Genomic DNA, 26377 nt, shown 5'->3' on the forward strand with positions numbered 1-26377 from the left:
AACGTGGATTAAATAATATATAGCACAGAATGCACCCACCTTCTCTGTCCTCTGTGGGGCTGGAGTGGCGACTCAGAGATTTGAAATGCAACTCGGCTGCAACTGACGACAGACGATCATTTTCATGGTAACTGGATCCCCTGCAAAAACATGGTGGTCCAATCAACCTACTGATTCAGATAGTATGTTTCAGCCTCTGAGCTTCTCTCAGTTTATGGCCAGACCCATTAAATACTACACAATTATAATCTGGACAGCCAGTGTTACGGTTTCAAGATAATATTTTTTAAAAAAGATCAAACGAGATGACCTTTTAAGAGAGAAAAAAGATTGAGCAGATTCTTAGTATGCGTTTTGAAACCCATTAACAGTTCAGCATGCACCAGAGTCCTCATCCAGCTCAAACACACTTAAAGGTTAGATCTCTAGAGTGCATGTTCGGATTTCAACAGCACCCACAAATGGTTGTAACTCACCAGCATCAAAGCAAGACTAATGTTAATAGCTCTAAAAAGCAGAATATCATAGCCCACTCTTTCATTGAAGCAGCATGTTTTGTTTCATTTTCACACCATGCACAACAATCAGTCTCTTCCTTTGACCAGTAGCAAGACTTATGTAAAGCCATTTGTCTGATTAGGTGACATTTAGTGGGGTTGGAAATGCTACATTAACTCATAATGCTCAAAATACTGCAGTAATCTGAGGTTTGTCTTGAATTTAAATGATTTTCTTTTTGTAGTTTACATCAATGTCATGCATATTATTTAGATGCATCTTCTAGCAGCACTTCTTTTATGCTGTAGCAAGTCTATAGGGATTAAAATGTTCATATCTGTACAGCCATGCTGTAAATGCAGCATCAATGCATTAAAGAAATCCATTAAAACTCCAAGTAAAATTGTATTCGGGCAGAATGTGAAGGGAAATGCCTCATTATTTAGTTACATAAAATGGTTCATGTAGTCCAAAAAGCCAAACCTTTTGTGCAAACAAACTTAAACTTCTCTAAAAGTACAAAAGATTGATGCTAGAAACAAAAAGCCAGGAAATGCTCAATTTACAGAGATTGGGAGACTGACTTTGTGGACAAGGTAGTTAATCCAATAGATGTCTGAATATTAAAATGTATAGTGCTTGTTTAGACGCAATCTGAAGGCTAAAAGCAGAAAACTGTCATTCTTTCAGTTAAACAAATATAAATTAAATCTATAAAAGTTAATAATGGAATAAAGCGCGATCATAATAAGTGTTTTACTCTTTATATTTTGTCACTGTTATAAGGACTGCAAATTAAATATTTTAAAAGCATTTCCTCCTTCAATTTCCAGCAGGTTTATGTTAAAAAATCAGGGATGGTATTATTTATTAAAAAAAGAAGAAAAAAAAAAAAAAGAAAAAAAAAAACAACTAAGGATGTGTTTTGACCAGTTTCTACCAGGTGACTTGGGGGCAAAGCTACCTGACGTCACTGGGGCTGCTGCTGGGTACTTTGGTGTGGCTGTGTTCCCCCGGACCCTGAGGGACTGGGCGAGGGCCGTTGGGGAACAGCTGGTTCCGGAGGTCGCAAGGGAGACTCCGAGAGCTGTGTGGTGAAAAAACAAACTGAGGAGCTCTGCCTAGGGAAAGTATGGTGGCTTGAGTGGGAAGTGTGTAGATATGCTTGTGTGTGACTGGGTGGCTAGTTGAGGGACAGACACACACTCACTCACTCAGACACTGACCAGATAAACAAAAACTAAACATAAAAGGACTACTGACAAACTTGGAGCTTACACATACAAAACACAGAGAAGCTTGCATCTCACATAAGCTCACCACCTGCAGTGCAAAAACATCAGATAACATACAAAGCAGCGCTGCGGCGGCATGATGGGGCATGCGGGAAAGGAGTATTAAAAACACAGTATACACAGATTATTGTGGACTAAAACCACCTACCTGAAACCTTCAGCATTAGGGATGAACAGATTGGGGTTTGGTGGGTCACTATGGCACCGAGGGACCTTTACAGGACGAGGACTATTCCTGGGAGCTGAAAATCAAAAAGCTTAGTTTGGTCCCTAACCCACCCACAGAAAGAAACATTGTTTATAGTTTGAGAAATCTACAATGAACTAAAGATCACAGGAAATAACATGTGTTTTATAACTGCAGTGGTTAGATCATGTCACCACATGAAAGCCACTGCATTGTGCGGCTTTACTCCATCCGACTCCAACATTTAGTTCTAGTAACAGTTTGTTGCCTCCATATCTTAGTTTGCTCAGCCTTTAGACCTTTTCCATCAAGAACATATTTCAGACACATTTGTTGGTCACCTTTTGTGGCATTATATTTCTTTCAACATTACTTTTGTAAGGCATTAAACGGCAGGAACAAGGCTGTGACATTCTGCACGGTTTTTATTGTATAATTAATTTTTCTTTAAATGTCCTCCTTTTCCGTCACACCCTACTACTAAACCACAGTTTTATACTGTTGGCCAACTCAACTGTTATTCACTGCCATTGTGTCTGTTTTATGCCTGTGCCCATGATGCCCAAGTTATAAGAAGAATGGAAAATACCACTAAAATAAATCCTGAACTGCAGAGATGCAAGTCACCAACAATTCGTATCACGGAGGAGCATCTTACCAATGTACAGGCCAGTGACTGGGCTATGAGGTTTTCCAATCACATGTCCAATACATTCATTCATCAAAGCTTGTAAATTCTGCAGAAAGACACACAGGTTCATAGTCAATAGGTAGAAAATGCATCATATTCAAACCATGCTTGTTGTGCAATTTTTAGAAAACAACAAAAAGAGACAAAAACAGGCAATTTTACCAGGAAGTCATCCTCTGGCAATGCAGATATAAAAGCAGGTTCGATAGCCTGAAGAAAATCAAAACCCTGAGTCGCCCATCTGTAGGTCAAACACGGCAGTCAATCAGTGTGTCCCCAAACTTCGCTCTGTGCTGTGCATCAGCACATGTTTTCAACAACGTTCATGTAATCATCAAAACTTCAGTTTATACACAAATATTAAATCAATCAGATGTTATTGTCTGAGAAGCACGTCAGTTGATATTTCTGTATTAACCACATATGTAACAGTTGTGATTAATGATGGAAGAGGTTTCACTATTTATATCCTTGAAGACTTGTTCTAAGTAGTATTTTAGGCAATAAAAGAACTAAAAGGCTTCACTCAGTACAATGTTGCCCTGGTAGCTTGTTATGGCAAAAAGCAAAGGTTTGAGGGCGCAGGGCAAACAAACTGATAGAAGGTAAGGCCTTACCTTGGCTTGGTCCCCCTGCCACTCTCACATTTGGTCAGGACATAGGTCATCCATTTGCGGGCAAAGGTTATGTAGCGTTCCCCAATCCTCTGCCTGAACTCCCCTGACATCAGGCGCACCACCTCCTTGTGGTACTGCAAATAACAAAAAACAGCAAACGGGAGTATATTAAGTATTACAGTCTCAACTTCCCCTGATCTGATGACTGAAATAATGCAGTCCTTATGTTGTCAAATTGCAAAATATAACCCATAAGTACACTAACGCCAATTGAGAGTAGAAGGAGGGATGGATTAGATGGGCAGCATCTAAAGCGTGTGCTTCTGTGAAAATATAAACAATGTTACCGTTACCTCAAAGGCAAAATTGTAGCCCTGTATCATTGCCTCTCTGTAATACTGATGCAAAGTGGCCGATTCGGACTCTTCCACCTCTGCCTCAAACTCCGTCGTGAACATGTACTCCACTCGGTCGATGGCAGTGCTGATCTTAATGCATAGCAGTAGTGCTTCATCCTGTGGTAGGAGAAGAGCGATTTATTATCATTTTCTAATACAAATGTTATGTGGAAACTATTTTTTTTATAAATATGGCGGCATGTGGCATTTTCGTGTTATGTTAATAAAGTGGAAATTCAGGGTAAAGTAGGACACCAACATGCACCTGTCTTTACAACAACACAAAAAAAGATTTGTTTATAACAGGTGAGAAATCAGAGCGTGTGTTTATACAAGTACCTTAAGCTCCTCCAGAGCACGCGCGATGAGAGGCTGACTCGATGTCTGCTCCCGGCTAAGAGTGAGCACATCCTCCATGCACTGCTGAAAGGCCTTTCGCTGGGCCACCAGATGAGCCGACTGCATCACTATCAAGAGAATGTTCTCCACCTGAAAGCACATCTGACCAGTGTGAGGCTTGTCAACACTTGAGACACACATATACACAGGTTGAATTTAAAATGTCACAAACCTTCATGGCTCTTAAAGTGTCAACAGTTTCCATCTGGGGGACCAGTTTGAGCAACTCTCCGTCCCACTGAGCCCAGTCAGAATCAGTAGTCGAGTCCCCAGCCCCGTGTTTACTCATGAGCAGGTAGGCCTCGTCTTCTGCAATTTCATCGGGCTCCTTGGAGCAGTCTTTACCAACAGCAGCATTGAGGAGCTGCAGGATGAGAGGCCGCTGGTCCATCAAGGCACATGGGACAAACACTTGCAGCTCCTCCAAGCCTGGAATCTGAACCTGGATAGAAAAAGAAAGTTTAAATGTAGAACATAAAAAAGGAAAGATCAGCTATGTGTAAACTTAACAGAGAAGCAAACGCACCTTGACATAGTTTCCCTTCTTCAGTGCCTCCAGGAGACAAGTCACCCCGTTAGTGAAACTGAAAACTGCAGCAACTTCTAAGTCCTGCACAGAGGTAATCAAACAAAGTGAGTGTCAGAACACAGTCCCAGTTCTTTGGTGAGCAAAAAAAATAAGGTCACAGGTTTCCTATTTCAAGGGAGTGACAATTCTTCACTGCTGTCTCTCACCTTGCGAAGCATTTTGGCAAAGCCCAGAGCCTTAGACGCTCGCTCCCTGGCCTCATGAAAGAGCTCTTTAAGTGACCGACTAGTCTCGATAACTGACCGCCTTGAAGGATCAAAGGGTTCAAAGATTAAAACACCTCCACTCAGGCCAAAATAAAATATGAATACACTGACTGAAACAGAAATCCTCCCCCTTACAAAGTCAAAGTCAGCTTTATTACCTGATCTCATCTGAGGCGGTACTGTCATCTGCACATTCCCAGAATTCATTACCACTCTTTTGCAAGCCGGCATCAAGGAACTCTCCGGTGGATTTAAGCAGCATCCCAGCAATATCACTGCAAAGAGCAGATTTCACATACATCATTCGTAACACTCTCAAAAGGATAGTCTGAAAACAATAGTCAAGGTAAACAGGTTTTTCTTTCTGTAATCATTCCTCCTTAACTTAAAAACATATTGTGAACTCGTCATTTAATTGAAAAAACAAACAAACAACATTTATCGTAGTTTGGTTTGCAGGTAAGTGACTGACCAGAAAAGCTTCCCAGACTGGGCCTCCCCTCCACGGATGTAAGGAGTGATGACCTTGGTGAAGTTCCACTCCTCCTCTAACAGGTTCTTTAAGCTGTGAGATGCCTGAGGCAGCTGCTGCAACATCTGGATCCAACTGTGCATGTAGTCAAAGTAGACCTACAAAAATAGATATCAGATAGCCACAACTTACATTTCAATAATGCATAAGACTTTCCAAAGATTATAACATTTAAACTATGTAATTTGAAGTAGTGAAGGGAGAAAAGTCTTACCACAAGCATCTTGTGAAGGTCCTCTTCAAACTCATCAATATTGGCATTTGTCTGCAAGCCCTGAGCATCAGTCACCACGCCACGCAGCATGAACTGATAATACTGCTTCATCAGAAGACCACCTTTAAGAACCTCCTTGCACTCACGCACCAACTGTAGAGCGCAAATAACACATGCAAAAAACATTAGGATTGGCACTTATATATGACGCACCTGTGAAGTATTACTGTTTGAGATGATGTTGAGTCATCTCAATATTTCTTATTTTAACGAAGCTTAATCATGCATTTGATAATATATATATATATATATATATATATATATATATATATATATATATATATATATATATATACACATACACACACACACAAAGGAATTACAGTTTTCTATAAGACTTGGGCAAGTGGCAACCAAAGCTACCATGAGATTTAAAAGATAGAAAGGTATTTCCACCAGCTAATTGGTGGAAGTGTTTCAGCAGCTGCTTGCCTGTTTGATACTGAGCAGTGAGGGCTCTCCAGCAGGCCTCTGTTCAAGTCGCAGTTTAAGGCATTCATGAATGACGTTGAGAAGGACTCTGCACAGCACGAGGAACGCTGGCCGGAAGGACGGGAGGTCCATGTCAAGCAAATCCTCCCAGGAAACCTGGTCTGCTCCGAGCTCTGGATGAGCCGGACAACTGCAGGACACATGGCGGGAAAGCTCTGGCAGGTAATCACTGTACAGCATGGGGTCTGGGAAGTCTGCAAACTGAGGGTAGAAGATCCGGTGAAGGTCATTCAGCATGTATTACAGAGCACCATGGTTACCACATTAACAGTCAACAGTTGGCTCCATAATAATATGAAATAAAAAGTTGTTTGTTATTTCTTTTCACTGGTATTGAAACAGCATTTTAATTGCTAGCCGATTATGGATTGCAACAAATTAAATAAAAGTACTCTCCTCTTAACTCTTTTTGTATTTGACTAGCTTGTGTGTACACATCCTCTGTTGTTTATGGCCTGGACTTCTTGTGAGCTCCAAATGATGTTTCCTCAAGTGCCTAATGAAATGACTAACATTTGCACTACAAACATTACAATTAGCTGCTTGACTGCCTTTGCTCTCTACTTAAGCAACTTCAGACATGACTGCTTTGAAACCATACACCATATTACCATTATACCTATGACTATTTAATGCCAAATATATGTTTTGTATAAATTGGCACACATGTAGGAGCACATACCATTGCATTTCATCACACATTTTACAAGTATGTGTAATAACAAAACCTGTGTGTGTGTGTGTGTGCGTGTGTGTGTTAAGTATGTCCTTTTTCTTTCAAACATCAACTTTGACTGTCAGCTTCAGGTTGCATCACTGTTTTAATAAATCTGAGCTTTCATGCATCTGCAAGTACACCTTACAGTAGCAGCCGGTGTAAAACTGCAGTCTGGAGAAGAGTAACTAGGCTACTGTACTTTGTATGGGCAAATCAAAAATGCAATACATTCAGGTGAAGAAAGAAAACTATTTTAAGTCTCATTTTGATACAAAGATGAATTATTTAGCAGGAATTTAGCTTGGCACAACATGAAAGTGAAAGCAGTGCTCTGTGGAGAAAGTTTGTCTTTTATGAAACACACAGTGAATGAAGACTCATCCCATTTTGATGCAAAGATGTGTACATGAGCAGGAATGCATCACAATATGGAAGTGATAGCAGTGCTGTTTATTTATATGTATATTTATATTTTTCCCCATAATTATGCAACCTAAGATGGAAGGGATGAACAAGTAACCAGTGACTTGCTGGAATTATTTTTGAGGGATCTGTGAAGAACATGCCAACAGTTGCATTACTGGTATTTTGTATACCAGGAATTGAAGGTGGACACTTTAGCAACACTTAGAATTAAAAATCAGATAAAAAACAAGAACAATAATTTTTTGGTAATTAAGCTTTGATTCGTATTTCACATTTTCATTATTAAGCCATCATATAACTGCATAGTATTTTAATTACTCAAAATATAAAGCGTGACAAAAACAGCAACCATGTTTTATGTTTGGCAACCAAAAGCGAATGGAGAAATGGTTGAAAATCCACTTTGAAATGTGGATTTACATTTGATTTTACCATGCAGATATAGGGAAATATATGAAATGCCTGAAAGAAATAAGTCAGGGGGGCATCAGTTCAGGACACTTTCTGGGCAATTATGCAAGCGTTATTTTTTTACCATATTTTCTTAATAGTATTATGTTTTGATGTTACATATTTATATTAATTAGGTTTTATGAGGATTGGTATCTTATCGCTAATAATTGAAAAGGGGTGAAAAACTTTAATATCTTGAAGACTTACTTGAACAAGAGCCACAACAGTGTTTATTTTGAGTGCATGTGTCAACATAGAGCTACTCAGAAAGAAAAGTCTACTGTACTAGTCCATGGTTTTATCACCACAGCACATCACACATGTGCATTATTATGAACATTTACTGAATTAGCTGTAATCATTATTTATTTATCTAATTATTTTATTTACTGAGGATAAATAAATGATGGTAGCAGATACAAAAAGAAAAGCCTACCTCTAGTTCAGGAGTGTGGCGGAGCAGCGCTGCTCTGGACCTCTGAAGAGAGCGGTCCATGAGTTTGTGCAGTCTGAGGATCAGTTTACGCAGTCCCATCTGTTTCAGAGCTTTATCCACAAACGGTCTGTAAATAGCTGTAGGGCGGAATACTCCTCCCGCAATCGACTCTGCACTTCCTGCAGTTGCAGTTGGGAGAAACTCCTCTTCTGACAACAATCGGGCAAATTTAGGAGTAAAGGAGGGAGACAACTGTCCCTCTGCTACACGTCCCAATACACCCCCCTCCTCCTCCTCCTCCTCTTCTTCTTCCTCCTCCTCCTCCTCCTCCTCAGCATCCCTGTCCTCTCCATCGCTTTCCGCGGTAAAAGTGGCTGTCGAGTCATCCTCCTCATCTTCCTCATTCTCCTCTTCTTCATTGCCACGGGAGCAGCGAGGTGAAGGGATCTCAAAGACAGGCCACCCGATGCGGGATAGATCATGGAGGCCCAGAACAGTGGCCATAACACGCAGCTTCTGGTTGAGGTCCTGGGTGATATTGAGCCACAGGCAGAGTGCCTGCAACCTGCCCTGGAAGTCTCGTGCTGCATACTTTTGATATTCCTTCTGCAGGGCCTGCAAAGAGGGGTACAAAGCTTCCACAGACTCCAGCAACTCAATAACACGCTTTACCTGCTCAAATGCAAGCCGCTGGCGTTGAAGGTGCTCCTTGCAATCAGCGCCAGAACTCAAAGGCTCTGCTGCATTCATTGCCGTTAAGGGGTAGGCGCTAAAGCCCCAGGGATCTACTCCACAGTGGTTGGTCACTGCTACAGCAGGCTCCCTCTCCTCTCCACAGACTAGATCTGGGACAGTCTGATAGCCCTCCAGGATTGTTTGAGACCCGGAACACTGCGCCCCTCTCAGGCCAATATAGTTGACCTTAAAGTGCAGCACCTCCCTGATGATGTCAGGAATGGCCTGGCGGGCAGTGAAAAGAAAAAGGTCTTGGTCGCTGGTGGAGCGACGGGCATGCCAAGCCTGTAGCTCCAACCAAATAACCTCGTTGTTTTGACCCATGAAGGCCATGTTCTCCAGGCCTCTCTGCTCCTTCTCCTTCCTCTTGGAGGACATAGATGTGAGCTTGAGCAGCAGACGCAGAGTTTCAAAGAACTTGAGACGGTCGGCGGGACAGTCTGTCCTCGAGGTTTGGCGGTGGGTCCGGGCAATATGGGGCATAGACACAGGAAGTTTGCAACTGCTGCAGCCCAAGCTTAAGTAATGCTTCCTGGGATCCATGTTGAGGGCACCGAAAGGGCTCGACTTTGAGAGTGGATCCAGCATGAAGGAGCCTTCAAAAGTCTTCTTGTGGTCTCTCTCCGTGGAGCGTAGTGTGGCCCTCTGTTTCTTGCCCTGCTTGTAGCTGTGCTCCTCAGGGGTCTCAGCTGGCCTGGGACTCTCTTTCGGGACAGGTGGGGTGGGGTCCACTGAAAAAAAACACAGAAATTACATTACAGTCATTGTAAAACAAGGACAAATATATATATATTTGTTTTATTATTTCTATATCTACTTACCCTTGTTGGGAGACCGACCAGCATTCCTCGCCTGACTGTTTCGTGGATGTTTGCCAGACATGCGTTTCATCTGGCGGGAGGTATAAGGAGGTGTTGTGCCATACAGAGCTTCCTCTGGAGAGTCCCAGGAGTCATCCAATTCAGAGTTCTGTTGGGATGCATCTTCCACTGGCTTAGCCTGCCTGTCAGAATTTAATGGCGGTGTCAAAAACAGACAAGACAAACTATAGACATGAGTTAGCTTTGCATCTTTACAATAAGCACTGTAACCTGGTGATGTTAACCAGTGGTTTGCATTATGAAAACAATTTCAGTCATATCACAATGAAACCAAAGAAATGTGTGTGCAAGGTCAAACGGGTTGTTTGTACCCATAACAGTGTGCAGCAAATCTCCTCTAATTCCACGGCAAACAGGTTGCTAAACTGCAACTAGACTGTCTGCTGCTAACTTCTGCAGACTGACAAGTTTTCTGTCTTTTGGAGCCTGAATGGCTGCTGCAGCGATGCTCTGTGCACGACCACAGACATCCAGACGCAGCATAATAAGCTGTGGGTTCTCTACTGGCACCCTCTTTTGGTCTAGGTAAACATAATGGCTTAAGCAGAGAGGGAGAAATAGTAACCCTCATTAACTCTGTCTGCTTAGTCATCAACCATGGTGCACAAGTCAAGATTTCATGGAGCATTGAGACTCACTCACCTTAAATAGAAAGTGGTACTGTATGCAAACACAGTGCTAATGCAAAACAGCATGTCACTTTCATGTGTTTATAATAAATCTTAACATAAACAGTGATGTTTATATCTTCCTTGTTGCTCAACAAAATTCTCACTGTGAATTTCAGGTCATGAAAGGCTATAGGAAATATGTTGCACCTAATTCCGCAGAGAGGAAACACTTGAAACACTTCCTTCTAGGAAAAAAAGCAGCCTGCCTTTAAAGATTAAAATGTCAGAGCTTTGTTCCCTAATGCCTTTCTGAGGGTTTTTTAACAGGATTAGAGAGAAAGGTTGGAAGGTCTTAGCCCGCCAACAAAAAGAAAAAGAAGAGGAGGGGCATGACACCGAGCATTCTATGTTTTTCGCCATGTGTCCCTCCATCGATCATCTGACTGAAAGGCATTCTCCAACACGCGCCCGTTTGCATCTGTGTGGACAGAGTTGAAAGGGGCACACTCGCCGGGGGAGTGAGTGTTAAGGGAGCCGGGTTCATCTGGAAATCACTTGCTTCAGCTTTCCAAGCAGCCACATAGAGAGAATCTTGACTTCTATTGCCCATCTGCCCCACCGCAGCCAGGATCTGTCTCTAAGCACACACAGAGTCCCCTGGGAGCAGCTGTGTGACTAAATGCGAGGCACACAGACACCTGCTGCAAATCCTGCAACTTCGAATGCACTAAGAATTCAGATGCAATGAAGACTTCATGAACATACATACTGCAACAACAATGATACAGCACAAACATCGTAACCACGACAGTCATGAAATTACAGACTAACGCGTGCTTAAAAAAAAAGGAACACTGGTGCCTTAATGAATGTATTGTATGGGCAACTGGTAAGGGGCTTGTTCTGCAGGAGCAGGACACAACAGTGATCGTTTCAGTATGCAGGCACAAGAAAGCACAGTAAGCACAGTAAGCAGTTGTGTGTTGCAAAAAGGCATTTGGCACAACAGACACTTTGCTGTGCTTTTGCGACGGTATCAGGAAGCTGCGCAGAGAAAGAACATCCTACTGTGTCAATCTAAAGTATGATCAGATAGTGCACATAAATGTAAACCGTCTGGTGTCTGAGGACAAAAACAGTACATGCAAGTGAGAGGGAATGAGACCAAGTTTAAAAAAAGATTTTTCTCTGCGCAGAACAACATGATGAAATCACTCAGGAATGACAGCGGAACCAATGACGCCATCATTGCTGGTTGTTTGTTTTGGTTGCCGTGAGACACTTCAAGCACAGATTGTGTTGCTGCAGTAAAGACTGTGCAAAGACAGTCTCTCTCTCTCTTTTTCCTAAAAACCTACTGGCCGGCCACACAGAGAAAGCTACAGGCCTGCATGCCCTGCAGTTATCCATAGCAGAAGCACTGTGGTCCTCAAGCTGTCCCTGCGTAGCTGCCACTCGTGAATTATCACTGCAGATGGTGTCTGGCTGTACTCAATGGCTCATCCGATGGCTCATTGGGGGTCCAATAAAGGGCCAGAGGAATGCTAGAGCCCCTAGGCAGAAACACTGAGTGCATAATAAACAGCACAACATTGAGAGTCTTTTCTGTATAGCGACTGATGCAGTTATATGAAGGGCTGCCAGAGTCAGGGGGGCCTGACCTTTGACACAACCATCCACACTATTGTACCAGGAAGGGGCACTCTATTGTATAGTAGTGACACGTGGCCCGTGAGGCCCACAGCTGAATAGCACACAGCTGGTTAGTGAGCACACTTGCACACAAAAGGCCAAACTAAAAGGGGATTTTTTTTTCAAAAAGAGGAAAAGGAGGAGATGGAGGCCGGGATTTTGTAAGAGCACACACTCTACCAATTAGATCATGCTGGCATGACTGATGCTTGGTAGGTTGAATCCAGATTTGTATAACCCCCCACTGTAAAAAGGATGTGACTGCTGGCTACTAATTTCAGCCAAAGGGATAACTTTGAGGCAATAAGAATATGAAACCTATTTGTGCACCCAAATCTTCATGGAAGTGTAGCTCATACTTAGTATGCACCTCTGAGTATGCACCTCTGAGCTATGCCTGTGTATCCCTGATAAACAAGCATAACTTATGCAGCAATCCAAATTTGCACCATCGGCAGAATTGAAGACAGAATTCAGACAATGAACACAACATACTTGAACCCACCCTTTCTGGAAGACATCCTCAGTCTAAGAAAATACATAGACCTTACAGGAGCAGTGGAAGCTCATGCCATTAACCAAAACAAGTCACAAGATCTAGTGTACCTAAATGAAGACACTGGTTGCAGAGTGTGGGCGGCAGCATGAGGTAAATGGTGTAATGGCATGATTTCACCTAATCACACTTGCGTCATAAATGCTGTGCAGACAGCAGTCTGCTCCACCTATGAAATTTAAGCTGAAACTGTCGAGTCATAAATAACACCTTTGTCAGTTTCAACTTGCATTTCAGTTTATTGTAGTTGTGCACATCATAAATGCCCAATCAAATAGATGAGTATGATGTTATTCTGCAGAACTTTACCATCTTTTCGTTCCTTCTCCATTATGATGATGTTACTCCAACAGCATATAAGTAACACCAATTGCCTTAGTTTTAGTAGTTACAAAGATCTTATTGTTGAAAAGGAAATGACAAATGAGAGTGGCAGAATGTGAGAGCAGCACAAATTTCTCTAAAGCAGGTGTGGGCAGAGACAGGATGCAGTTAGGAAGTGCTAGAGGACGGTCCATCTGTGTTTTACAGCCTGAGCTCCTGGCAAATGAAGGCATTAATGAGTTTTACCCATGAGCGTCTCCAGGGCTCCAGGCAGCCATCCACTGCCTTCTGTTCACCACATCCTAAAATTTCTGGAACGCTTGTAAGCCACAATGTCTTCAGACTGACTATGAGAACATGGCATTATTGACAAAGGACCTCTGTACTTGATAGAGCCTCAATTGCCAAGCAAGCGCATTACTTGTCTTTCTTAGAATAGTTGTCAGTTTGAACCGACATTGCAAGTTCAGTGGTTACGTGTATATAGACTTATTGAGGTAGATATAAAGATCTCTCTGTTACAAAAACTATCTTTCGTTCACTCAATACTGTAGAAATGGCAACTCGAACCAATTATCAGGCAGAACTATTTTTAGGCTCATTGGCAGTTTACACTAACTAGTAGTAAAACACAGAGACAAACACTATCCAGAGCCAAACACTATGTGAACACAGTAAACACGGAGAAAAAAACCCCCATAAAAATAAATGTATCATGTAATCTTGATAACTTGTGACACACAATTCCAGCAATAGCATGACTCAGTATTCTTTGTGCAACAGTGCCAGACATTAATTACTTTACCAACAGGACAAGTAATGCACAATCATCCTCAAAAACGAGGATTACGGCGGATAAAAGAGCAGATCCAACGTGATAAATGCCCTCAAAGCCACTCGCTCCGCTAACAGACTGACGACATTGCATGTTGAGAAGGGAGAAGACATAACAGCAAATTCCTGAGGGTCTGTCGCCAGCGGCCAGGGGCAAACATTGCCGCGTTTCGATTAGGAGACGCGCACATATGACATAACAATGTTGACTGTCTGTTTGTATGCATTCCTCGGCGAGATTGCAGACACGTATCGCTCAGTATAACCTTGTCATCGAAGCAATACGAATACAAACATGCATGATGAAACATTTGCTGCTGCACATATTTGCACAACAAAGTTACAGACCTCTACAAAAAACAATTACCCCGAATATTTCATTTACTTGGTCTAAAGGAAGTCAAGTGTTTACTCAACAAAATATACCTCCCCGTGTCACAATTAAAGCCACACGAGTGCAACAATCCTGCGACACGATTAAGGTTAACAATAACAGTGGAGCAACATGCTAAGCGAAGTTTTGCGCGTCGGTGTTTTTATGAAATGCATGATGTGGCACGCTTAAATAATCGAAAACACACTTTCAAAGCGACCTTACAAGCCCACGTTGCAAAACGTATCCAGCTTCAGCGCGGTCCGTCTCTGTTAGTGAACTTGCGGGTGAACAATAAAGTGACAAGCGACAGCTAAAGTAGCGAGACGTTAGCTAGCTTGTCTGACATGTTGCAATGTTCGCCGTTGGTAAATGTTACCTTATCATTTGGTGAGCATGTTTTCCTTTCTCTCTAGCGACTGAGAATCAGACAAGACGGTAATATCGGCAACGGAGTACGCCTAAAAATGTGACTCCAAAAAGTTTGCAACTCCAGTGTTGCAGCGACTGCACGCGTATCACTATTTGGCAGGAAGTGGCTTTCAAAGAGATGCGCAAGCGCTCCCTTCCAGCCCGCTGCAGTGTCACGTTCAGCTCTCTATTTGGCAAGTGCGAGGTCCTGATGGTGTAGTGTCTGTTCAACAAATTCGCATACCTGCTGGGCTTGTTACGATCCGGAGGCTCCATAGCAAAGCAGTGGCTTCTTGTTCCTTGCCGTGCATGGACTAAACCATGTCTCGGCAATATCAGACCGACTTTGCACCGTTAAATCTTTGCAAAAGAGGCAGCTTTGTGTCTCTTTAGAGCACTTTCTATCCGCCGGCACAGTTGACTCTCGCTTGTGCGTATGCCGTCGCCATCTTTCAAACGTTCATTGAGGAGGAGTGCTACGGTCTTGCATTACTACGGCAACCCGGATAGGTCATTAACCATGCAGGCCCCCAGTGCTCAGTAGTAACAGGGAATCAATATCATATCATCACATCTTGACCGATATGATGAATTATCATTCTGTAAATGTCATAGTCCATGGAAAATCCAATAAGCTACCAATGACTACCGGGGACCAATTTGAGTTAATTATTCATTACAATCTAGCTTGTAGTTAGTTGTCAGTGAGAGAATAAAGGGAACTAATTTCAGAAGGGGGTTTACCATCAATACTGTGCTTTAAATAGTACTATAGTACTGGTGTGTGACATGATGTCATAAGCCCATTGTCATGTTCAGCAGAACCCTGTCTAGTTTGATTAATGTAACCACCAGAAGCCATTTGCCAGATTTATCAGCTGCTGGGTGCCTATGAAGCCCCTTGTTTCTAACCGTTTGCAGTACTTATGTGAAATGTTTGTACATACATATTATCTGGTGACACGGAAATGTAAATATACAAAATATGCAAGTTTGAACCATATATTGCTTAAAATAAAAAGTATATAGAACACATGTTCTGTGGCACCTCATTTGATACCAAAGCAGTCTGATCTAAATTAGGTATTCATGAAGTATGATTTTGAGTTATGATGTTGCATCTAACCCAAAAGGTGCCTGTTTGAATCAAATGGGTAAGGGTCTTTACATTTTGCACAAAGGGTGACTTTGGGTCAATGTCACTTTCCTATTATACTCACACAAGTCGAAACAGCTACAGCCAAAACGTTTGCTTCTGACTAATCATCAGATACATCCTGAAACAATGGGAGATGATTTAACCCTGATGTGATAACGCTGAGACTTTTTAACTTTTACACAGACACCCACGATTATTCTGACAACACTATTTATTTGTAATGTTAAAACAAGCAAACGTATACATCACCAATAAATAATTTAATTAGTTCATATGAGTTACAATGTAATATATGAGTTACAATAAACAACATCAATCTTTAGTGGATGTTGTGGCTTTGTCTATTGCCCGGTGAAGACTAAAACACAACTTTGAATAAGGTACAATAAAATACAAATATGATAATCAAATCATAATGTAAGACATAGGTGTTATTTTCGCTATGAATCAATAGCCTCCTGGACCAACTGATTCTTCATAGATACAAATTACACCCACTTTAATTTAAAATAGCGCCTACAGTCTACAACTACTATGTTACAAGTAAAAGGGCGAAGCGGGGCTACTCCACTGTGATTGGGCGCGCAGCGTTTTAACCAAAGTTTTTAAAAGAAGTCAACTCAGTAACCAGATAAAAACGTGAAACTTGCAGCGCTCAGCGATGCTCCCTTTAAATATAATGTTTACAAAAAAAGTTAATTAAATACGCTGTCCTCAGGAAAAAACGCTCTGGTGAACCCGACCCGGTGAAATGACAATACGGACAACAACATGCTGTGTGTTCAATTTAATTGATTATTCTAAAAGCTTATTTTAAGGAAAGGTCAGTTCTTTATGAAGCCAACCCTTTCTCTCCTCCACACCTCACACGCCTCTGCACTCAACCTGCGGATGTGCTGCGTAGCAGGGCGTGTCACGTTCACTCTTTGGTCTCACTATTTTTGGTTCCATGACATTAGGCGAGGAGACAGTAGCTTTCTGACGTTTTCGATGGCTGTGGATTGAAACTGAAAGACGTCAACACACAACCGCGCCTCAGTGGCCTGGGAGGAGAGAAAAGGAAATGCCTACGTCACACGGCCTTTGTCGCCGCCACATCACTTGCTGCCTTCAAGTGCCCTTTTAAGCTCGGAGAAACTAAAAGTACATCCAGGAGTCTTTAACTTTGTGTTTATTTTTTCTGAAATAAATATACATAGAATATAAATGGAAAAAGTTTTTAAAAATCAGACTAAAATGTTATTTTTTGCAGCCTAAGATAGCATTAGAGAGAAAGTAAACAATGGTTGGACCCGTTCCACCTGCTTGTTTGATGTACATTATCGTTTGTCCACCCATGACGTCCAAAACGACGATAACAGTGAGAGCCTATCACATGGAGGATTTCAGCATCTCGAGCCAAAATAAGCTCGTTCTCATTCAGTAGTGTTAATATTTCCGACTGCCCCTGAAAGCCTCGAGTGCCACAGCAGGTTTCGCGCAGGGGGAAGAGGTCTCATTGAGCTTTGTCAGTAACAACACCCCTCTCTCGGCAGGCTACATGTCGCTAATATAATGCGCGAGGCGATTAAACTAATAACATTAGTTTAGAAGGCTTTTCATTTATATCGAGCCGTAGCCTAACACCGAGGGGGATACCTCTTGAAAATGCTTCCGTCTCTAGCCAGCAATTCGTGTGTGCGGTTGATACAGACTCACAAATCGACGTGGTATTTTCTATCTCTAATCTTGGGGTATGCCCTTTATCTCGTATTCGGCGCTGTCGTCTTCTCGTCGATCGAGCTGCCTTATGAAGACATCCTGCGCCAGGATCTGAGGACCATTAAAAAACAATTCCTCCAGGAAAATGAATGTCTATCAGAGGAGCGTCTGGAGCGCTTTCTTGAGAAAGCCATGGATGCCAGTAATTATGGGGTTTCCATCCTCAATAACGCCTCGACCAACTGGAACTGGGACTTCACTTCTGCACTGTTTTTTGCGAGCACGGTGCTGTCCACCACAGGTAAGCGTTGATGGCCGGCAATAGGCTCTGGACAGTTATAGGTGATACTGCAGCCGACCAGGCGTGCAGAATGAGATCATATATGCTTTTCAACCAACATTAGTCTGAAGTGTAGGCAAAACATAATAACCTGAGCCACTACTAGGAACAGACACCTTTGGCCTACTGCATGCTACTAGACCGGTTGAGGAAACGAAAAATGGGTCGTGCAGAATGTGATCAGACACTAGCTGAAAGCTTGTAGCTTAATTACTTATACCAGTACATCAATCAGGTCATGAACGTGTTTGCATTTAATTCTGTGGTTATGTAGAGAAGCTACAGACATGTGTCTTTATGTCTGGCATTTATGTTGTCACAATACACATTACTTTGCAGTCATTAGGATATCATTAGAAGTCCTGCAAAATAGACAGTATATTACTGTAAACCAGACAGAAGCAGGTCTGTATCCAGTGTGAGGGAAAGAAGTACACACACTTGAGTGTCTCAATAGACCCCCCCCCCCCCTCCCCACAATCATAATAGTATTTAGGTAAAGCCTTTAACAAATAGTTTTCTGTGTTTCTCCTATGCATTTGTTCACACCGATTATGCATGACACTACACATAGAGCCCCCCCCCCCCCCTGTTATCCAGTATTGCTAAATAGAACATAGCTTGCAGATGATGTGTGAGGATACCTGAAGAACTGTAGTCTGACCGCATAGCAGCAGTTATCTCGGAAGTTCCAACTTACACGATTGTGCTGATACCATGTACAGCGGTTTCTGCCTGGCTGTATAAAAGCTTTCCGATTCAAGTCTCAACAAAATGCCGTTTAGGGTTTTACAGAGACTTGACTGACATTGAAGATGATCATATGGAGCTCTGACTCTTTCTGATTGTTTTTGCTTTCTTTGTCTCAAGCCATATATCAATTGCAATGGTATTTTTTTAAATGAGTTTGATCCTCATTTTGTCCCACCAACTATGATATATCAAATACCTGCTGTTGATTGTTGTTGGAAATTTGCTATTAACTTTGTTACTTAGACGTTCCGACAGACATACACTATATGTCTGTATACACAATACTGTAGAAGACACCATTACCTTCAACTCTCGCCGGAGAAAAAGGGGATGTTTCAGTGTGAAAACGGAAGTAGTTGCATTTTATTAAATGAATACCAAGCAGAAGCTGAAAGTTGATTGTCTATTATTTTTACCAACACATCACAATCAAGCCTACTACAATTTCTTCATTTACACACTCTTATTAGTGACCCATGGTCTTTTTAACACTCTTTTAGGTAAGAGCATGTTAGGTTTTTACTGCAATACCTTTTCCACATTAATATGACATCACATCAAGACTGTTCTCAGAAATGATCCTTGACCTGTTCCCCTGTCAATGACTCTTATACCTAATTAGTGATACTGACACTGCCTTTTATTTAAAAAAAAAACCCAAACAGGCTGAATTTCCTAAACCTGTTGGGTGAACATTTCCATATATACATTGTCTGTCCTGTTTTTTTTCCCTACAGGATATGGTCACACGGCACCACTGTCAAATGCCGGGAAGGCCTTCTGCATCATCTACTCAGTGATTGGCATCCCCTTCACCCTACTCTTCCTTACTGCTGTGGTGCAAAGGATCATGGTGTTCAGCACACGGAGGCCGATCATGTACTTTCACAGGCGCTGGAGCATGTCCAAGCCACTGGTGGCCATCGTTCATGCCAGTGTGCTCGCCACATTAGCAGTCTGTTTCTTCTTTCTCATCCCCGCCGCCATGTTCTCAGCGGTGGAGGAGAACTGGAACTTCCTGGAGTCCTTCTACTTCTGCTTCATTTCCCTCACCACCATCGGCCTGGGGGACTACGTACCCGGAGAGGCCACTCATCAGAAGTTCAGGGAGCTCTACAAAGTGGCCGTCACTGGTGAGGGCCGACGATTCTTCTTATTTTCATGGCAAAGTGGTGGCAGCAGTAATGTCTCACATTGATTCTGTCTACTGTCCACTTTTATTCTCATTGAGGTGCTTGTAATAGTACGATACAAATCATTTGAAACAAAAAAGAAGCAAAAAAAAAATATTACGGATGAGATGACTGGCAACATAGTGTCTGTATTTTAGGATCACATTTTTCATTAACTCAAATGCTTCCTGTTGCAAATATGATATTACTGCTTGCTTTGTTTGCTGGAAGCCATCCAGGAAACACACCCAGAAAAAAATATTTTAATTTGTGCAACACTGTAACGTGAGAAAGAGGATATTACTGCTTGCTTTGTTTGCAGGAAGCCATCCAGGAAAACACACCCAGAAAAAAAGTATTTCAATTTGTGAAACACTGTAACATGTAGTGTAGTGATAGTCTAAATTTAAAGCTCAAGTTAAATTGTGGCAATATCTCAGAAGAAATTATTCACTGATATGAGAATATCACATTTAACATGTTTTATGATGGTGAACTTTGCTCTAACTGGGTGTGACGTAATCAGTTGGGTCAATTTTTTTTGACCCGTACAAAAACCTATTGTTAAAGCATAAGTAAAACATGTCTTATTTATGCAATATGGTGAACCCATACACAATTACAAACACAGAAGAGATTAAGATACACTTTGTTAATCCTACAACCGTTTAAAAAAAATATAAACTGATAGATAAGATTGAGCTTAATCCTTACGCACAGGTTCCTGTTTCTGATCGAGTTTATATTATAATGGCTTTATCTCAGTTTTACTTAAACCAACATCAGTCATTACACTTTACAGCTTTGGGTAATAGAAAAAAGGACATGTGATTTATAGTTTTATCTGAAAGATACAGTAGGAATTATATTGCTTTAATATTACAAAAAAATAGAAATCAAACAGTGCATATCATTTGGGGTAAGGAATAGTTTATCCTACTCACAGAGAGTGTAATGGATATTACTACAGGAAGCATATATTTACCATTATAACCTTTCACTGCAAACCTCTAAACAATGCATAGCTCTTTGAAAGGGGTTCACTTGAAATAACTGTAGCTTTTTTCACACTATTCCACAATACTTGTTGAGCTGCTGAATGCTGCTGATAAAGCCACATGTTGACATGTTTATTGCTTTTTCCATCCTGTTCTCCATAGCCTGTATACATGCTGCTTTAGCGGAATACATCCAACACAGCAACATAGCCTATTTAGGCTTTATTTTAGCCATGGTCTGATGGAGATCAGCAAGGCATTTATTTACTTTTCTGGTTGAGTGTGCAGCTTCCTGTCAGCAGCACTGTCAGGGCTGATAGTGACTAGATTTAGAAAGGGAAAAAAAGTATAATTTGATTAGAACCTGATGCACCCTTGACAAGCTGTGGGTGGACATAAATGTTGAACGCTACTCAAGTGAACTTTCAGGCGTGTGTGTGTGTGTGTGTGTGTGTGTGTGTGTGTGTGTGTGTGTGTGTGTGTGTGTGTGTTACGCAGTCAATCAGTTGGAACATGCTGTCAGTCTATCGGAGAGAAGGCTATGACAGCATGTATTTGTTAGCTCTAATAACAACAGACATATTTGTACAACGTCCTCTGTGAAGAATTACTTGTCAGTATCGTGAGTGACATTTGGTTATTTGCAACAGTTTTCCACAAATATTGAACAAGTTGTTTACCGAATTGTTAATTTGAGTTTGTCTTGATTTTGCTAGTGCCTTTGGTGATTTGCTTTTGAGTTTTGCATTTGAAGTCCAGCACTATTTTCTGTATGTTCTGCCTTCTTTTAAACAGTTGCTAATTCAGACACAACATACTTGTTAACATACCACTTATAGTGCTGTAGTACTCCTATTTATATCTGTGTATAAATGACAATAGTGCTTATGCAGTAGTTTACATTTCCGGGTTATATAGATCATACACCGGTCCTCACATACCGTGGGTTGCTAGGGAGTTTCAGGGGGATTTTTCACGTTAGCTACTGCCACAGATGGTTTGCTCTTGAAAGCCAATCAGGGAATAATTCTACTGCAGGTGCTGATGATCAAACATTGAAAAAAGTGAATTTAGAGCGTTGCCTGAAACTGTTTCTACTCTAGTTAATTATTCAACAAAGCACACATTCTGTTCTTATCATGGTTATCCAGCTCTGCCCTCTTGTGTCAGTGCATATAAACAAGAGTTTTTGTGAACAATTATAATACTTTTTTTTTCCAATAGAAGGACTTCCAGAAATCATAAAGAAATGTATATTTTAGTCTTTCCGTATAAATACACCAGCAGCCGTCTTAGTACAAAAACAAATCGGATAAAATTCTACGGTAATAACTAGATAAATAAAAAAGGATAAACTGATTTCTAAGTGTTAAAGAAAATGTGGGTTTATTGCTTGTTTTTCATATGATGACATTTTATTATACTATCTACTGTCGCTAGTAACTTATACTTCTTGTCATCCCTTTCCTTACCTGTGTGTGTGTGTGTGTGTGTGTGTGTGTGTGTGTGTGTGTGTGTGTGTGTGTGTGTGTGTGTGTGTGTGTGTGTGTGTGTGTGTGTGTGTGTGTGTGTGTGTGTGTGTGTGTGTGTGTGTGTGTGTGTGTGTGTGTGTGTGTGTGTGTGTGTGTGTGTGTGTGTCTCGGTCTCGTTAGTCTACCTGATCCTGGGTCTGATTGTCATGCTGGTGGTGCTGGAGACCTTCTGCGAGCTGCAGCAACTGAAGCAGCTGAGGAAGATGTTCTACCTGAAGAAGGAGAAGCCGCAGGACCACCTCTCCATTTTGGAGCATGACTACCTGTCCTTCAGTACTGTGTCGAACAGAACCACGGCTTACTCTGAGGGCAAAATCCAGTCGTTTGTTAGCGTCCCAACTCCACTGTCCTCTCACAATGACGATCCCATGATCGAGTAAACATCGACAGAGCAAACATCTACTGGAGGACGACAATATGAAAGTAGGGGGTAATGCACACCATAACTTAAGTATATCAGTAGATCGTGAGTCTCAGCTGTAGGCAGTCTGCAAACTTTAGTAGTATAGCTAGTTGAGACAATACAGCTCAAGCAAATAATGTCCTTCATCACCTCAAAATACTGACAATATGTAGGAGAGATTAAATGTATGCATATGTATAAGGGAGAATATGAACAGTTTAACAGTGACTATAAAGACAGAGTCAGTGATAAAAGAAAAGACTTCTGCTGTATTTATGACTCACAGAAGACACGCTCCTTTATGAGCTGCTCTATTTATTGCATATTTAGGAACATTTTAGAAAGTAATTGGTCTCTTAAATCTTGTTGAAATATAGGACAAATCTCTGCAGTCGGTCACAAAATAGAACATAAACATGTATGTATCTTTATAATTAGAGATGCTTGATAGCTATATGTGGAATTGACATTCTGGTGAATGTTTTAAGATGTACAATATCGTGCCATCTAGAATAAACACTCCTATGAAAGATGAGCCAAAGTGTAGCCAAAACATAAGGACAACTCAAGTAATCATTTGATTTCAGATATTGTTATGCCTCTGCGGCGGCAACAGACAGATTTGTGTTGTCAGTGTATCCGTCCGTTCTCCTCTCCTTCCTTCCGTCCACTCTATTCTTGTGACTGTGACGCCTTGAGAGAATTTCTTCAATTTTGGCACAATCATCGTCCACTTGGACTGATTAGAATTTGTTGGTCGAAGGTCACTGTAACCTTACAAAACATGTTTTTATGCCATAACTCAAGCATAGTTATATGTTAATTAGGATAAAATGTTGAACTGAGAACATTTTGGACAGACATGGACGTAAACTGCGACTTAACCGGTTGGTAGAGGCATACCGCGAAGCAGTTATTCTAGTTTTACACAATTTTGCCGTGTTTGATGTTTTATGGCAGTGAAAACTGATCAAATTCCATTAATGGGTCAATTCTTACATGCTTTTACAGGATTATTTTCACTTGAATTGGCTCCTATACATTTTTTATGAAAAGTTTTTGAAAGATTCAGGGGCCAGATTTGATATTGCATAATGTGTTTCACATGCTTGACAGAAAGAGAGCTTGCAGTCAACCCTGAACAAAGCATCTGAAAGAATATTTTCTTTCAGATGAAAGTATATTTTCTGAACTACAAGTCGTCTGAGCTCAGAAGAAGATATTCTGTAAACCTAATTATTCATATAAAGTTTGGGATTAATAAGAAGAAACACAATTTAACAGTTTATGTTTTGTAGCATTTCTGGTTCATCTTTATGGGGGTGTCAACTATTCATTTTGGACTTCATGGTTTTACACATTTCATTGTGAAGAATAGTATTTTTGTCAAAATGTTGCAGTCCTATTTCAAAGTTGTCCACGTGAGATGATAAGCACTATAATTTATTGATTTGTCCGAATGGCTTAACATGTGCTTGACTGTTTGAAAAGGGAAATAGAGGTTAGCCTAGCTGGAAAAGGGAAGCACAGATTGCTGGCTGGCTTGTTGCATTTTACCGTCAATAGAGCACACGTAGTAGCTCAGTTTGCACACGTAGTTGAGCCAGGCAGTAATACAGAAACAGGGACCTCTCAGAAAGAAAAGGGACATAGTTCCAAAGTTGTTATCTGTAAAAAGAAAAAAAACTGAACATATACAAAAAAAAACCAATAATGACAAAAATAATCTAAAACAAATGGTACTTTTGATGTGGATGATCTGAAAAGGCTCTATATAATTGCTTCAAGCTAGAAAAGAGCACGATGTCAGACAGAAACTATGTTACTGTATAATTTGAATGTACACAAGGGAGGTTTTTTAGTAGTAATTGATGAACATAATTATGTACTTGAATTTGAAGCTATGAAATCAAGTAGCAGGAGTGCAGCTAAAATCTTCACATCTACCACATCCGTTTGTAAACGGCTCCTCAACCAAGGATCGAACTGTCCATGATTGGAATTGAAACCAGTGGATATACACTATTACAATTTTGTATGAACTTGACATTGCACTCCTCTGTGTATTTAAGAAACAACATTTGTACCTGGAGGAAGAATTATGTGACGCAGTACTTCATTTCATTCCATTAGCCGCCCTTTAATGTTCTGTTTGACGTAAATCGACATGTACAGTGTAGCTGCATACTGCTGCAATGCAGACTTATTATTATATATATATATACTTTTTAGTACATTTAATAGAAATACTTTTAAGTCTGTCTCAGTCTCTGTGTGGGGCTGAAGTTCTGACCTCATCTTTCTCTGCTACATCGCCACACAGTCACAGCCTTTTATGAAGTCTTGAATGTAATGTTCTTTATGCCGTTTGTTACAGCGAGATTCAAGACCTGGCCAGAGAGCAGCATTATTCCTTGCTGCTCTGCTGGCTCTGTTGGTTTATTTGAATCTGTGAGCTGTGGCACGGTGTCATGACCGCTTAGCTCTGAGTGTGTCATCATCTGAGTTACTCGCTGATCTTTAATTTAGTATTCTATAGAGCAGTGGGATTTTAGTTTTTTTTATTTCCACCAGTCTGGGCCTTTGCGTAAACTGTGATGCATTGAAACTGTTCATATTGTCTGCTGAGAAAAAAACTGAACTTGAATTTTGTGAAGGTTGGGTTTCTCTTTTACTGTAAGATGTTTCACTGTTTTGTAGATACATTAAGTAGATTGATGTCAAGGCTGTCAGGTAAAGTAGTTCTGTTCAGGGAGTAAACATTGTGTCAATGACTCCAAATTGGAGCACACTGACATTATTTATTTATGCGGTCAAAAGTAAGACGTTTGGAAAAATTGTGTGATCACAGATTTTTGTACATATCTCATCAGTTGTTGTAGATTCATGTGCAACGGTGAGTATTGTAGGATTGCCATGAAGCATCGTGGGTTTCTGTCAACTTCATTTGAGCATAAGAAGTGAATCCATGAACTGTAAAATATCAGTGTCTTAAATAAAGTGTTGGTTAAATCAGATTTGTTTGTTTTAATTATCTTTTTACTCTGGTGTATAATTCAGAGCTACGACTGTAGCCATGACTGTACACATGCTCAATGCCAATCTACACCAGCTGATCCAGTGGTTGGTCACGAGTATTGTGCTCAGCTGTCTCCCTGCAGCAACATTTATAAGACGTATTTACCATAAAGGTGAACAATTATGGTGACAGTTGTGGACAATCACCAAGCTTTTCTACATGGGTAAATTGGAAAGAAGAGCAGAACAATTGGCTATGATTATGATGATCTCTTGCGTAGTCTTGGGTTAGTTTTAAACACTATTTCAGTCAAAATGGAGATGTGGAATCCATCATTGTCTCCATCATAAAAGAGCAGTAATTGAAGTTGGAGGTAAAAAGAGAATCACTGATATCTCAGCTAGTGATTAACAGAAAATGCTTTCTTAATTGAGCATTCAAAACAATTGTTTGTTCATCATTATATGTGGCACTTCATAAAGGAGGGAACATGGTTAGCTGTTTAAAGACACTGATTTATGAGAAGCTGGGAAGACGAAAATAACTCTTTATGGCTTTGGTATTACTGTACAATATCTGGCACACAAAAATAAATGTTAAAAATTCAACAAATTTAAAAAGTAGGTGTATTCAGTCTGAATAATCTGATTCCTTTCCACAGCATTCATCACA

General features: G+C 40.9%; 2 protein-coding genes across 4 annotated transcripts in view; one reads left to right on the forward strand and one right to left on the reverse strand.

The window, feature by feature from the left end:
• map3k4 (mitogen-activated protein kinase kinase kinase 4) overlaps positions 1-15077 on the reverse strand; it is an 18009-nt gene extending 2932 nt beyond the window's left edge. Inside the window, exons 1-18 of one of the 3 annotated variants that reach the window (XM_034552539.1) lie at positions 14873-15077; positions 9768-9949; positions 8212-9677; positions 6119-6379; positions 5627-5779; positions 5353-5510; positions 5039-5155; positions 4821-4920; positions 4612-4695; positions 4258-4527; positions 4026-4175; positions 3642-3803; positions 3289-3422; positions 2834-2912; positions 2639-2717; positions 1942-2035; positions 1463-1585; positions 40-140 (exon numbers count right to left, since the gene is read on the reverse strand). In XM_034552539.1, coding sequence (XP_034408430.1) covers positions 40-140; positions 1463-1585; positions 1942-2035; positions 2639-2717; positions 2834-2912; positions 3289-3422; positions 3642-3803; positions 4026-4175; positions 4258-4527; positions 4612-4695; positions 4821-4920; positions 5039-5155; positions 5353-5510; positions 5627-5779; positions 6119-6379; positions 8212-9677; positions 9768-9949; positions 14873-14904 — 3745 coding nt within the window. In that variant the 5' untranslated portion in view covers positions 14905-15077. Of the gene's footprint in view, positions 1-39; positions 141-1462; positions 1586-1941; positions 2036-2638; positions 2718-2833; positions 2913-3288; positions 3423-3641; positions 3804-4025; positions 4176-4257; positions 4528-4611; positions 4696-4820; positions 4921-5038; positions 5156-5352; positions 5511-5626; positions 5780-6118; positions 6380-8211; positions 9678-9767; positions 9950-14596; positions 14741-14872 lie in introns of those variants that run through there. The other 2 variants (XM_034552540.1, XM_034552541.1) reach the window with 2 other exon arrangements.
• A 2135-nt stretch (positions 15078-17212) lies between these two features.
• Positions 17213-24393, forward strand: kcnk1b (potassium channel, subfamily K, member 1b). Its single transcript, XM_034551879.1, has 3 exons — positions 17213-17789; positions 19319-19714; positions 22404-24393. The coding sequence occupies exons 1-3, from the start codon at positions 17435-17437 to the stop codon at positions 22661-22663; spliced, it is 1011 nt and encodes a 336-aa protein (XP_034407770.1). The 5' UTR covers positions 17213-17434; the 3' UTR covers positions 22664-24393.
• The last annotated feature ends 1984 nt before the right edge of the window (positions 24394-26377 follow it).

The sequence above is a fragment of the Cyclopterus lumpus genome, chromosome 15, assembly GCF_009769545.1.
Source record: "Cyclopterus lumpus isolate fCycLum1 chromosome 15, fCycLum1.pri, whole genome shotgun sequence".
Lineage (NCBI taxonomy): Eukaryota > Metazoa > Chordata > Actinopteri > Perciformes > Cyclopteridae > Cyclopterus > Cyclopterus lumpus.

Coding starts and splice junctions, on each gene's coding strand:
- kcnk1b (XM_034551879.1), top strand. CDS start 17,435: ATGCTTCCGTCTCTAGCCAGCAATTCGTGTGTGCGGTTGATACAGACT. Junction 17,790..19,318: donor CACGGTGCTGTCCACCACAG/GTAAGCGTTGAT, acceptor TTTTCCCTACAG/GATATGGTCACACGGCACCA. Junction 19,715..22,403: donor CTACAAAGTGGCCGTCACTG/GTGAGGGCCGAC, acceptor CGGTCTCGTTAG/TCTACCTGATCCTGGGTCTG.